This window comes from Convolutriloba macropyga, chromosome 3 (genome assembly GCF_964194025.1).
Source record: "Convolutriloba macropyga chromosome 3, txConMacr16.3, whole genome shotgun sequence".
Taxonomy (NCBI): Eukaryota; Metazoa; Xenacoelomorpha; order Acoela; family Convolutidae; genus Convolutriloba; species Convolutriloba macropyga.
The window spans coordinates 52861378-52876331 of NC_134470.1; the positions used below are offsets into that span (position 1 = coordinate 52861378).

General features: G+C 35.7%; 1 protein-coding gene across 1 annotated transcript; it reads right to left on the minus strand.

Moving 5' to 3' along the window:
- Positions 1-1267: 1267 nt before the first annotated feature.
- LOC142337135 (V-type proton ATPase 16 kDa proteolipid subunit c-like) lies at positions 1268-14563 on the minus strand. Its single transcript, XM_075386234.1, has 4 exons — positions 14373-14563; positions 14124-14310; positions 13593-13706; positions 1268-2220 (listed from the first exon to the last, which is right to left on the minus strand). Exons 1-4 carry the CDS (start codon positions 14455-14457, stop codon positions 2124-2126), a joined length of 483 nt encoding a protein of 160 aa, XP_075242349.1. The 5' UTR covers positions 14458-14563; the 3' UTR covers positions 1268-2123.
- Positions 14564-14954: the final 391 nt, after the last annotated feature.

Sequence of the window (14954 nt, forward strand, 5' to 3'; positions counted from 1 at the left end):
ACTGAATAACGGCTGATAAATTGCTCTCAAACGATAGGGGTGGGGTCAATTTGACTTATAGCTTGTTAGGTGTAACGAAGAAACGACCCAGCAGCGACTGGAACCCAGAATCTCCATGCTGTCAGTCTGACATCTCACCCACTAAGCTACAATGGCGTTGTTTCTTGCGCAGACAATCCCTTTTATTAGATTGGCTACAAACTTTACTTCAGAATCTGAGCAGCTTATATCGCTCAAAACTCATCTGAATTGTGAAAAAGTCACTCATGCAGTCACTGCTGCTTAATAACAGAACAAAAATGGACAAAATTTTGCAAGAACACAATTGTACAATAAATACAGCAAACGTTCGAGAGCAAATAAAATTCCTTTGTTAAGGCTTGCAAATTAACCTTACGTACAGCAGCCAATAAGAATAAATGCCAATTTTCGCAATACAGTCACAATTTAACTGTTTTCCATCTGTTTTTCCTTTCATCCGATGTCAAATAACCAGAAAATTTGTTTTAAAACTTTTCCCACGGCAATAGCTTTGATATCAAATATTTGGTTAAAATCTGTGCGCTTATAACGCATAAAAAATTCAAGCTTAAATAGATTGTTCAAAGCGATGGTGCACAATTAGTTTAAAATCAAAAAACCAAAAGCATGTCTGATTCGTTCCAATAAAAATTGTTGCGCAACAATGCGTTTATCAAGAGCAAATTAAGATACCTGATAACTTTGTTAGTAAGTTAACCACAGCTAAACTCGAACTTTTTTGGCTTTGATTTGGAGCTGACATTGCTTTTCAAATTTCCAAGGTTAACCATAACCAAAGTTGGACGAACATCTCTCGACCAACTGATGTGCGCTATTCTACTGCACCTTTCTTCTGCTGCGGGGAAAGGAGGAAAGCGCGGCATTGTTCTGCTAATAATCTTCAAAATGTGTTCCTCGTACTTTTATAGGTCAATAACTACGATTGAAAGGGGTAAACGCGGACCAATTTCGTCGCCTACTTTGCTAGTCTTTTTTTCCAAATTTTAAGAGCCAACTCACGTAAAAGCGGAAATCAACTGCTCTCTCCGATGGAGACTCTACATTCCTTCTCTTGAAATGTAATTTCGCTGGTGGTCTATAACTACCTGCCATTAATATTTGAGCACCCCTATAATTTACAATACTATAGTCAACTACAAACTTATGCTAGCCAACAAAATCGGACCACCAGCCGTCTAGTTCACACTTGTCAGCTTATATCCCCTGTCTTCATTCAAAAAACGCGGCAGCAATTAACACTAAAATTGAAGATATAGTTCTCATCAGATATATACGAATTTCCAAAATATACAGTATTAATATTATTGCAGATTCATTGGCCGACAAATGCATTCTCGTACCGCCAATCTTATCTCCAGGAATTTCCAGCTTCGTAGAACCGATTGTGCGTGATATTAATAATCAAGGACCAGTAAGGAACATCAAACACTACCTTTTGAGTCAAAATTCAATAGTGAAATTAATAATGAAGATTACTGCTTTATATAAAAAATTGGAACAATAGGTGCAAGAAATTGATTAACTAGATCGAGTTGTCAAAAAACCTCCAAAACATCGAAAAATCACCATACATAACAGTAAAAAAATTTAAACAGCACAATTATTGAGTTGAATTGCACAAAGAGTTCTCAAATTCTCGAAAACGCAATAAATTCTTGAAATCCAAAAAAAAGGTTTTTAACTCAAATTGGAACACAATCGAATAAATAACTCATGAAATTTGGATTTCCTCAACATGAATTTAGAAGTTGATAGATCTACTTAAATAAATTACTAACAAATTTGTACATTTTGAACATTTACAAACTACATGCAACAGTTGGAGTACACGATCTTTATACTGAAGCAATCAAGCATACAAACAAACCAAACTATGCCAACAAGCATGAAAACATCTTACTGCACTAATGGCTCTTGAAATTGACAGTCTAGTCCAGCGTGCATTTATGGTGTAATGAGAACTGCCGTTAATCGATGTGGTATTGCAATATTTGGAGACAAAACAAAGATCCCTTTCCCAATCAATAAGCCTCGAAAACAATGTCGATGGTATGGGGAGGGTGGGGCATGGGCTTATTGCTTTAGGTGGCTTTCCCAGACATGATCAGAGCAATGATCAGTCCATAAAGTCCCAGTACTTCAGCAAAGATCAGAATAAGTATCATTCCCACGTACAGCCTGAAACAAATATTCCAGTTAAACCGTGACTAGATAATGGGGGTTCATTTTTACATAAATTGAATTCTCAACATTAAGTGACGACATTCAGCTTCAATTTTTCCATTTTTCATTGGAACTTCCTCAAGATAACTAAGTAAAAAGGACAGCAAAAGTAATTCAGAGTAAATAACACCAATGATAGCTGTGCTCCATTGTCTTACATGAAATTGATATCCCAATTTAGTAAAATTGAGATCACAAATCTCCACTAAAATTGATATCCCAAATCTTTTTCCACAAAACTAAAGGAAAAATTGTGCATGAAAAACAACACCCTTGTTTTGCTATCTTTATCGTCCCCTTTTACTCTGGGGAAAAACGGGTATAGCATTTTATATTGCTTATTTTTCCTTCAATTTCATTACAGCCTCAGCACAGAATGATGGCTGATGCCCACTAAGAATTTCACTACCAGCGCTTTAAAGTGTAAATTGTACATAACAGTTCACAGTGGAATAAGATAGGCCATTCTTTCCGTCTTTTTCTCACGCTCGCAACGACTGCTTTTGTTGCCTTTTCTATTCAGTCGCGTTCTTTCCAATTTGGGCACAGGAGTAAGATTACGGGCATCAAAGGAACTGGTATTTAAGGCGAATAGGTACATTAGTCACTGCGCACTGTCTGCATGTAAACCCGCAAAATGCTCGAAGTGACAAAATCAGAACTTCAACCAAAACTAAGAGTCAATGTCCTATCTATACTTGGTATTTGACAGTATTTGACTTTTATAAATCCTTTTAGATGTTTAGCTGTAAAAAGTTTGACCTAGGTAGCATTTTGATGGCAGAGGGTTCCCAACATAAGGTGTCACGCCCCTATTTCGCGGCTCATAGTTTTGTGATATATTCCTATAATATCCTTATTTAAGTCACGATTTAATACTCAATTTAATAAATTTCAAGGTCCTTATTTCCACCTAGGACTGTATCCCCTAATTTGTTTATATTTATTGAAAATAACCGCAGAATGACAGATTACTAATGAACATTACGGACCCAAGAGCTACAATATTTACTTTTTCAAGTTCGGAAAAGAAGCATATTGGTAAATACTGTAAAGAAAGTTATGTAGTTGGCGAAGTATAAATTTGCTGATAAAGGAGGCGCTAGGACGGATAAGTACTTAAACAGCACCTAGAAACAAACAAAAGCCAAAAATTTACTAACTTGAAGGTCAGTAAAAATTTGCGAAGGACCAATATAGCTTGAGGTACCAACCTGCAGAGTTTGAAGACCAGAATCAGCAATCAGTTGCTAATACTCTTCAAAAAACCTCAACTTAAAACTAATACTTTCTTACTCTCTTTAAGCCACTCTCTTTTTGTATCTTCATAACTCAGATAAGATAGAGAGAATGGTATTGATTCTCACCTAAACAAACTTAAAGTACAAGTCAATAAGCGGATAATTGCGCATCAAAACCACTCAAAACGCTATTACTAGCTAATTATATTGTAATAAAAACCGCTTAAATCACACTATGAAACAACTATAGTAAGTTCCTGTGAGATTACGATTATTCTAGTAAATTGCTCCGCTCGAAACACCATTAAACCATCTTTAAGATAGTGCGTAACATAAGGTTTATTAAAAACTTTTCGTAATCCGAATTTTAGATTCGAAGCTGTTTAAATTTAATATCAATTCACATAAAAATTGTCCTTTTCACATCAATTTATTGAAGCAATTATAAAACCATTTGGGTTTTGCAATACAATCAAAAGCAAGCAATGTAACAACATAGCCGACAGATTTCCGGAAAATAACCGCGATGAACCGCCCTAAAATTGAAAAGGCAAAAATTAAAGACATAAATTGAACACCCTTTTACTTTCTAGAGTTCTAGGTGTTAGGCTCGGAAGATAATTGTTGCATAACACATGAAAAAAGCTGAGAATAAAGCTATTAGATGTTTGAGATGAAAACTTCAAAAACTAATTCTCAAAAATTACTGCATTTAACTTTGTGGCACCGTTTAGTTGCACAGGATACATCCTCAATTAGTAAACATTTTTAAAATTGAACTTCATTGTGTCCATGTGAAAGTCATTTTTCAGGTAAATGATTCGAAAACTTTCACCCAATAGAACTGAAAGCTGACAAAAAAGTAAATCAATCACACAAATTCGATTGCACAGCAGTACAAGCATCGATGGAGACGACAAATATAGCCACCATATTGCCGGAAACTAGCTGCATTAGACCTCTTAACCATCGTTGGAGTTTTGAAAAACGAAGAAAAAGAAAAGAACGAATAATTTGGTAGCATGTTATTCTCTAAAAATTTCGGGGTCAGAGGAGGGTAATTTAAATAAAGTCGGAGGGTAAAAATTAAGTTGAAGAACAATTTCAAATTTTGGATGCTTCAGATGAAGAACATTAGAGCGCTAAGTTTGGGGCTCAGTTTAGATTCACTTTATTGTCCTTCATTAGCAAATGTAGTTGAAATTTAAAGTTTATCCAAAGAAGGCAAAGCATTTCTTCGAGTGAATTAAGTCCAAAATTTATCCTACAATTGACCTGCAAGCTAACGCAAAAAAAAATAAGAAGTGACGTCACGCATACAAAGTTAATCTCGGAGCGGTAGAAGACTCTGAAATATGAAACGCCAAGCAGTCTTAGGAATCAACATAGAGACGGCGAAATAAAAGACATAGCATGACAAGTCAGTCCTGAAATAAAATCCGAATTGAAGGAAAAACAAATTATTGCAACTGACCAGCAGACCAATTGAACAATATCAAAGTCTCACAAATTTAGAAGGCATTGAAAAAGACCTTTATCAACTTTGACAAATGTCAATTTAAGACTGATCTAACAAAAAACTTGAAAAATGATTGAAAAACATGTTAACATTGAACCCTTATCGGCTTAATAACTACAAAAAAATCGACCTTCTTCCCTTAAATTTAGGGGCCTTCCCAGCAGCTACATCAATCTAAGGCTGTTAAAGCTAGCGTAGCCCTCTAATGAAACAAAGCCCACTGGCCGCTACCTGTTTATCCCGTTACGGAAGCAAAATAAAAATGATGGAAAATGTGTGAAAACATCTTACAAAAAAGCCAGTGCACTACAATCCGAATTCAATGGATTGTATAAATGCGATGAAATAAATAATAGCCTAGCTAACGCTTCGCGTCTATTAAACATCGTTGAAAGACTCCAGAACCGACTCAAAGCAAAAAACTACCCAAAGCGAGCCAGCAGCGTATTGAAGCAAACAATTCATTTCACTACAGCAATCACTTCCAAAAAACGAGATGAGGTAAATTGAACAGGTAAAAGTGAAATCTATCATTTTTGGAAATTAATTACTAGCTGCGACTCAGAACAAACAATTCCAGCACACCGTGGGATACTGTACTCTACATTCAGCGATATCAAATAATATAGACAAAACAAGAACTAAACTGAGAAAACATAGCCGGCAATTAAAATTCATTCCGTAGAAGCCTTTTTTATTACAGACCTTTATTTCACATATGAGTTCCCTTGACCTTAATTTAATTCAAATTGAACTTACGCTTAGAAGCACAAATGTCATTTTATTGAAAGAGGTAAGTCACGTATGATCGAAATCTAATCACGCAAATGACAAAAACGTTTGCTAGAGAGAGCGAGAAATTAAGTCACGCACGCAAAAGCCGTAAGTCAGAGGAAAAAGTAATTCAGTAAATTTGACTTTTTCAGCTTTGCTGTGTGAACATATGTGTGAACAGCTGTGCGAAAGAATAGACTTGCGTGCCGTTTAAAAGAGATAGAAACAGATACAGATATAAGGTGAAAGAGTTATCGACGCCGCTCAAAAAACTATGCAAAAAACATTCAGCGATAAATTTAAAGCGCATGCTAAAATTCATTGCGCAAAGATTTTCATTATGGACCTTTATTACACATATGAGTTCATTTGACCTTAAACTAATTAAAACTGAACTTAAGTTTTAAAGTGCAAAAGTAATTTTATTGAGTTGAAAACGTTGGCTAAAGAGTGAGAAATGACGTCACTTTCGCACATGCCATTAGATACATGAAATTATTTAGAAATTTTGACTTTTGCAGCTTTGCTGAGTGAAACAATGTAAAACGAAAAACAGCCTCAGACGACGAAACAAAAAAACCAAGAGCACCAGAATATAGCTCCACCCAGCTTCGCTTCTATAAAAAACAAAAAAGCGTCAGGCGACGCAACAAAAACATAGCCGGAAGAAAACCGGAACCAACTCGAAGAGTTCGAGCTTTGCAAAAAAACCGTACCTGCAGCCGAAAGCAAAACCTTTAAAACAGTAACCTTTTACTTCAACAGACTTGATCAAAAAAATTTGGAAAAACTAACACTGCTGTCGAAACGAGAAAGATTTGAGCAGACATCATGAGAAGAATTAGAAATCAAATCACGAGAGCATTCAGTAACAATACAAAAAACCGCACAGAATTGAACCATCAGACATAAATGAGACCAAAAAAAATCACTGAAATCTTGATTCGGCAAAATTTCATTTTAAACATTTAGCAACGTTGAAAAATGGCAAAAACTTTAAGTATGGTCAATTACTGATAGACTGGAAAAACTGACAGGGTTAAACGCTGTGAAGAAACAAAAGAGGATACTAGTCAAATAAACTAGAACTCCACAATCAACTATTCGCGCCAAAGAAACATTGTGAAATCATAAGGCAGATAGCATTCACAGAAATAAAACTAAGTTTTTTGAGAAGGATAATAGAGTTTAGCGTTTAAGATTTTAAGCTGCTGTATGAGAGATCATATGCAGAATGAGTTCAAACAATTGCACAAATTAATTTAATCTTTAACGAGACAAAACCAACGGAATAATAAAGGCACACAACACTTTAATCCTAAAACTAAGACCCCAAGATTTTTCGCAGAAAGCATTAATCAGCCAAAATTTTTAAACTGATGACAGCAAAAAATCTCAGAGCTGCAATATATAGAAAATGCGAAAAAAGAAAATTAGGAAAAAGGCTTAAATAATTGATTTTTTAAAATGATAAAGCCACAGCAAATAAAACCATAGCTCTTAGGAGTGCAATATCGAGATAAGCAAGAGTTAAAACTAAATTTAAAACGAAGCGAAGAACAAATACATTGCTCATTTAGCATTCGACTTCTAGGCCATCCGCTTGTACGAATAAAAGAGGTCAAAACAAAGATCAAAGAATTGAAACAATAAGTTGCAAAAATTTTTTTAAATTGCACTTAAATATTTTTACTGAATTCTGGAAAAACAACGCCAAAAAATAAACCTGTTTTTAATTAAAAACAGAATGAAAATCTCTGAGGGTGCAAAAAAGACTTTCTAATAATTAAATATCAAATACCAACAAAAACGGAGAAAAATTCGACAATACTGATATCGGATTATCATGTATAAAATTTTAGAGACAAAAATACCTCACGTTAGGAAGAGACGTTCAATAAACGAAAATTCAAACGGAAGTTGCGAAGTTTCCATATGCACTCATTTTGAAAATAAGTCCTCTTAAAGATTCAGAAATAAATGAAAAGTCAAAATTAAGACTTAAAAAATTAACTTAAAAAATAAGAAATTTGTGCTCAATTTACATTTGAAACGGGGTTAGGCTCTTAAAAATGGTATTAGTTTCAAGAAGCTTTCAAATTAAAGCAGCAACAACTTAATTTTTTTTCCGCAAAAATTTCCCGGTACAGAAAAAAAAATGGGCCAATTGGATGAACAGGCCGGCTATATATGATCCATTCTGTCAAAATACTTATCAAAGTTAAAAAAGTCACTCAATGAACGCAGCGTATAAATCGAAAGCTTTTCTCGCTCAGCAGAAATCTCTTCAACATTGCAGCTTTTCTCACTATCGCTTATAAGTCAAAACGCCGCACGAACAAAACTACTTCCTGTAAAAAAAAAACATCGCACATTGCAAGACAAGTCCTGGCACACAATTCGAAGAATTTTCATTGACTGCAAATAAACTAGACCTAGAATGAACAATGATTGGATTAGGAAAACTACTTAGATACTCAGACCCAATAGATGATAGCCAGCAGATTGCCGATTGCGAAAGAATAGAGATAGACACATATACAGATCTAAATTGAAAAATCGGCGCCGCTCAAAAAGGTAAAAAACCTTCAGCGATAAATTAACAAAGCTTGTTAAAACTCATTCCACAGAAGCCTTCTATTAGGGAACTATACTGCACATATGAGTTCCTTTGACCTTAAACTAATTAAAATTAAACTGAAGTATTGAAGTGCAAGTCATTTTATTGAGTGAGTCATATGTATGATCAAAATCTAATCACGCAAATGATCTTAAAATCTTTGCTAAAGATAGAATGAGAAATGACGTCAGGCTCGCAAACACCGTTAGAGGAAGAATTCATTCAGAAAATTCGACTTTTTCAGCCTTGCTGTGTGAACAAATGAAAAACGAAAGATGGCGTTAGACGAAACAAAACCAAGAGCACCGCAATATAGCTCCGCTCAGCTTATACCTTCGCAGCTATAATAACACATAAACCGACTAATGTCGGAAGAATTACACTTGAACGACAGGCGAGGCAATTTAATTCAGGGGCTGTAGCCTAGATTAATTTATCTTTATGGGTCCAAAAATAGTTAACGACGCCGGGATTCGAACCATGGACCTGCTGATCCCTAACCACACGCACTGCCCATTCGTCTATCAGTACCTGCTTGTTGCTATACTGCAATCGTTTTTAATTTAGCAACAAGCTTTACTTCGGAGTGAGATCACTCAAAATGAACGAAAGCGTGAAAAAAACACTTGAGAAGCCAAGGAGTGTTCTAGAAAAGCGCAAAAACGGTCAAGCAAAAAATTTGCATACAGAACATCACCATGTTAACAAAAATTGCTATGAACTTCGTTCAGGAGCAATATAAATCATGTCAAAATTCAGCATGTGAACAAAAAAACGCTAGCAATAAAGGGAATTTTTTGTTCCAACACCATTTTCTCTCTATTTTAAAATTACAGCAAAAAAAATTCACGCCGCAAAACCACTCGCTTTTTCGCTCCATTTTCTTTTTCGGCGTGACCAAAATCACCACTCTGATTTGACTTCAAAAATCATGAAAATGTGTGAACAGATCAAACTCTTTGAAATGTAAAAAACCAAGAGCACCGCAATATAGCCCCGCTCAGCTTACAACTTTGCAGCTATAAAAAATCATTTGAAAATTAGCGGAAGAGAAGCCACTGAACTTAAGCGGTCATCTTAAAAATCCAGTACAAAATCACAATTCGTTTATGAGCAATTAATAATCATAGATTAAATCGAGGCCGTTGTCGGACTAATCAATAAACCACTTGCCAATTGGCCTGATCAAGAATTTGCTCATTCCGCCTCCTATTTTCTATAAAAATGAACGACTTTGTTTCATGTCTTCCATGTAAAATCCAATTGATGTTAACTTGAATTTATCTCATGACAAAATGAATCGAAGGCTTTTGATTAATCCTGATACAAATGCTACTTAGATGCACACTATTGATCTTTAACTAGTAAATGTTCATAAAATAAAGTTCCATAAGTGAGTTCAGAAGTCATTTTTTGAGTGAGGTAAGTCACGCAATCGACCTAAAAGCACAAATGACGTCACGCAGACAAATTTTAACTGCAAAGCAGTAGAAGTCACCGAAGTCATTGAAAAAGTCAGGGTAAGACGAAACAAAAAACACAGCAGGACAGGTCCTGAAAAACAATCCAAAGAATTGAATGAAAAACAGACCCAATAAACCTGACCAAGATCAACTGAACAAACCCAGCCAAAAAGACAAAATCTCAAAAGTTGAGAAACTAAAGGAATGAAAAAAACTAAACAAAATAATCATTGCTAAAACTCTTGAAGCTTTTAACCGAAGGCCATATATGACACAATACAATATACTCATTAACTCACGCGCAAGCTTTGGAGATTAATTTGCCACGATAAGTAGATAACCTCTGGAAAAATAAAAAATGCTTAACAAAAACAAGTGCAAATTTTTTTTTTAAAATTCTAAAGTTCACTGGAAAAAAAATGCTCAAAAACATTTTTCTCCCTTGAGGTCTAACATGTTACCCATCTTCGAGACTTTTGTGGGAAAAAAAGATTCGCGGGCCAGTAAAAACCGTTAACCTCAGAAAATTACAAAAAAAATAAAGATCCATAAATTTGGAACATGGTAATAATTTTCAGAAAAACAAAAAATTGCTAAAACTCGTGTTATTAAAATATTGATAACTATTCCATTACCTCTGGCAACTATGCATTAACTTACAATCAAACCCTGGAGGAGGTTCCTGGGCCTCTGATGCAGTAAAAGATCAATCCATGTGAACTATTCAATAACCTATTATTTAACCCAAGCGGAGGTTTCTTGACACCAAGGGCTGAAAAACCTCAAAAAATGACAATAATTTTCAAAATTAGCATAAAATTGCATGTTTAGGAAGTACCCAAAACATATAGCTCTTAAAATGGCCATAAAAGCAATGAAGTCTTGCAGAAGACCTTTATCAACTTTAACAAGCCTCAATTTTAGACTGGTCCAACAAAAGAAAAATTCGAAAAACGACGAAAAAATGAGAATTTTTAACATTTTGGGCTCAAAAACTCCTAAAAATGTCCTTTTAACCTTTAATTACGGCCTTCCTAGTAGCTTCGCCACTCTATGTTCTTGAGGGATTACTAAACGCGTCTACGGTCCTCTTATGAAACTTGATGCCCGCTGAGCTTTACCTGTTTATCCCGTTTTGAAAGCTCAAAGTCATAAAAAGGTGTGAACACATCTCACAAAAATAAAAAAAGACAGAGCACCAATACAATCCAATTCTTGGATTTTAAAAAATTAGGAGCGCAATAATAGCCGCCTGGAATTGCTGACGCGGCTATTAATAACATTTAGCCGTAAACCAAACTGCGTCTTATTAAACATAACCGACTAAACGTCGGAAGAATTGCTCTCGAACGACTAGTGGGAGCTCTAATCAATTGCAGCCTGCTTCAATGGGGGGAGGAGCCTAAATGGAACTAAGAAGTTCAATAGTGGGCTTCAAATAACCACACTAGAGGTTAACATATACCACTATTAAGAATTAAATTTAAAAATGGCACCATTTTCGGCGCACTTTTCATTTGACTTTTAGTAATAAATTGCCGCTAATTGAGTTCAGCTGTTTGAAATTGCGATTGAGAGAGAATTTTAGATCACGCGAAACGCAAACAGTCAAGAGCGTAAAAGTCACTCGAAGAGTCAAAGCTGTCAAGCAAAAACCTCAAAAAATGACAATAATTTTCAAAAAACTTTAAAAATTAGCATAAAATTGCATGTTTAGGAAGTACCCAAAACATATAGCTCTTAAAATGTCCATAAAAGCAATGAAGTCTTGCAGAAGACCTTTATCAACTTTAACAAGCCTCAATTTTAGACTGGTCAAACAAAAGAAAAATTCGAAAAACGACGAAAAAATGAGAATTTGTAACATTTTGGGCTCAAAAACTCCTAAAAATGTCCCTTTAACCTTTAATTACGGCCTTCCTAGTAGCTTCGCTACTCTAAGTTCTTGAGGGATTACTAAACGCGTCTACGGTCCTCTTATGAAACTTGATGCCCGCTGAGCTTTACCTGTTTATCCCGTTTTGAAAGCTCAAAGTCATAAAAAGGTGTGAACACATCTTACAAAAATAAAAAAAAAGACAGAGCACCAATACAATCCAACTCTTGGATTTTAAAAAATTAGGAGCGCAATAATAGCCGCCTGGAATTGCTGACGCGGCTATTAATAACATTTAGCCGTAAACCAAACTGCGTCTTATTAAATATAACCGACTAAACGTCGGAAGAATTGCTCTCGAACGACTAGTGGGAGCTCTAATCAATTGCAGCCTGCTTCAATGGGGAGAGGAGCCTAAATGGAACTAAGAAGTTCAATAGTGGGCTTCAAATAACCACACTAGAGGTTAACATATACCAATATTAAGAATTAAATTTAAAAATGGCACCATTTTCGGCGCACTTTTCATTTGACTTTTAGTAATAAATTGCCGCTAATTGAGTTCAGCTGTTTGAAATTGCGATTGAGAGAGAATTTTAGATCACGCGAAACGCAAATAGTCAAGGGCGTAAAAGTCACTCGAAGAGTCAAAGCTGTCAAGCAAAAACCTCAAAAAATGACAATAATTTTCAAAAAACTTTAAAAATTAGCATAAAATTGCATGTTTAGGAAGTACCCAAAACATATAGCTCTTAAAATGTCCATAAAAGCAATGAAGTCTTGCAGAAGACCTTTATCAACTTTAACAAGCCTCAATTTTAGACTGGTCAAACAAAAGAAAAATTCGAAAAACGACGAAAAAATGAGAATTTGTAACATTTTGGGCTCAAAAACTCCTAAAAATGTCCTTTTAACCTTTAATTACGGCCTTCCTAGTAGCTTCGCTACTCTAAGTTCTTGAGGGATTACTAAACGCGTCTACGGTCCTCTTATGAAAATTGCTGCCCGCTGAGCTTTACCTGTTTATCCCGTTTTGAAAGCTCAAAGTCATGAAAAGGTGTGAAAATATCTTACAAAAACAAAAAAAAAGACAGAGCACCAATACAATCCAATTCTTGTATTGTAAAAAAATAGGAGCGAGATAATAGCCGCCTGGAATTAATGACGCGGCTAATAATAACATTTAGCCGTAAACCAAACTGCGTCTTAAACATAACCGACTGAACGTCGGAAGAATTGCTCTCGAACGACTAGTGGGAGCTCTAATCAATTGCAGCCTGATTCAATGGGGGGAGGAGCCTAAATGGAACTAAGAAGGTCAATAGTCGGCTTCAAATAACCACACTAGAGGTTAACAAATACCACTATTAAGATTTAAATTAAAAAATGGCACCAGTTTCGGCGCACTTTTCATTTGACTTTTAGTATTAAATTGCCACTAATTGAGTTCAGCTGTTTGAAATTGCGATTGAGAGAGAATTTTAGATCACGCGAAACGCAAAAAGTCAAGGGCGTAAAAGTCACTCGAAAAGTCAAAATTGTCAAGCAAAAATTTTGCATAAAAAAGACACACGCGTTTACAATAATTACTATGAAGTTCGTTCAAGAGCAATTAATCAGTTTTCCATAATTCAAAGGTACAGAAACGACAAAGTTGAGATTGTCACAGATCATTTAAAGTAGGCTGTTTATCTTATTGCCCAATTATAAAAATCCATATACATTGCTGCACCAGTTGGCCCTAAAATGAAGCGAGCCCGGGACAGTGAAAACTTACTCGAGTATTAGAAACCCATTTCAAAATTTACTGATGTTATATTCAATGATTACTGACTTCGGCTGTTGTGCAGTGCCTCTGACTCCGGCATCTCCCACAATCCCAATGGCAAATCCGGCAGCCAGTCCTGACAGACCCACACTCAATCCAGCGCCCAAGTGGATGAAACTACTGTAACACACCGAACATTTTAACCAACGCGACCCTAAGTTTCGCGAAACGTTCAAACAATGAGGCTGCACTGTAGTTAACATTCTGGTTTTGAAGAGATATGGTCAATTAGCTTCTTTTAAAAAAAATGATGCATTGTAGCTGCATTATAGAAAATCCTCAATTTTTGTCGGAACTGAATAGATACACAAATGGGATCTCTTCCGTTTATGCCCCCCCACGTTTTGCACCCCCAGTTACAGAGCGCGTACCACTATATAGTAAATCATTATGTAAAAATATGGCACGTGCGTCTGGGGTGCATGATATGACCCACTAAGCTGGGAGGGGATGATCCCATACGAAAAAGATCCCACAAATGTTACTTTCTTTACTTACGACTAGATCGCAAGCTATCGTTAACAATCAATAACTAACTTGAACATTGTATATCCTTCAGGCTCTAAGTTTCCGGAGATCAGCACTGCGACTACTAGACCATAAATTGCGATGATACCAGCCATGACAACCGGAATAATTGACTTCATGATCAAGTCTGGTCTCATAACACTCATGGCAGCAATACCCGTGCCAGATTTTGCTGTTCCGTATGCAGCACCAAATGCTGAAACATTGAAAGAACATCGAAGAGCAACCATTCAGTCGATTCCAAAAAATTAAACTTACCACTAAAAACCATAGCTGACGTAGCTCCCATTACTCCAAAGAAAGGAGTGTAAACGGGGATTTCAATATTGGCGTTAGAACCCATTTTGACGATAGAAGTTTCAACTTGCAACTACTACTATTCAGTGATAGAACAAAGGGCTGAAATCCAAGTAACCTGAAACGAGGAAATAACTGTTCTCACGATTGAGATAATCTCAAATCTTCAATATAAATGACAAAAAGAGTCAACTGTAGCACAGATCGAACGCAATAAGCCAAACAAAATTTGTCAAACTCTTTAAGTGAAAATGGTCACCGAGCGTCTTACAGTTATTCAGCCGCCTTACAAAAAAAACACCCAAATGCCGACAAAACAAGACAGTAATTGACAAGGTAATTTTCAAATTAATTTGTGCGAACTTTTACATGCCCAGCGTTTCTTGGGGGATTTTATCTGCAGTGGAAGATTAAATCTGTTTAGATTATTTACAAAAGCGACTAGTTGATTTTGTCTTGAAACACTCATTTGATTTGTTACTACTAACCGAAACATGGCTTACAAGCGACATCAAGAGATCAGAACTGCTCCTATCTCAATAT

Excerpts from the sequence above, each read along its gene's own strand:
- LOC142337135 (XM_075386234.1), bottom strand. The coding sequence starts at position 14,457 with ATGGGTTCTAACGCCAATATTGAAATCCCCGTTTACACTCCTTTCTTT. Across the intron at positions 14,311-14,372 it reads GTCAGCTATGGTTTTTAGTG|CATTTGGTGCTGCATACGGA; the intron begins GTAAGTTTAATT and ends TCAATGTTTCAG. Across the intron at positions 2,221-13,592 it reads GGCACTGCACAACAGCCGAA|GCTGTACGTGGGAATGATAC; the intron begins GTCAGTAATCAT and ends TATTTGTTTCAG.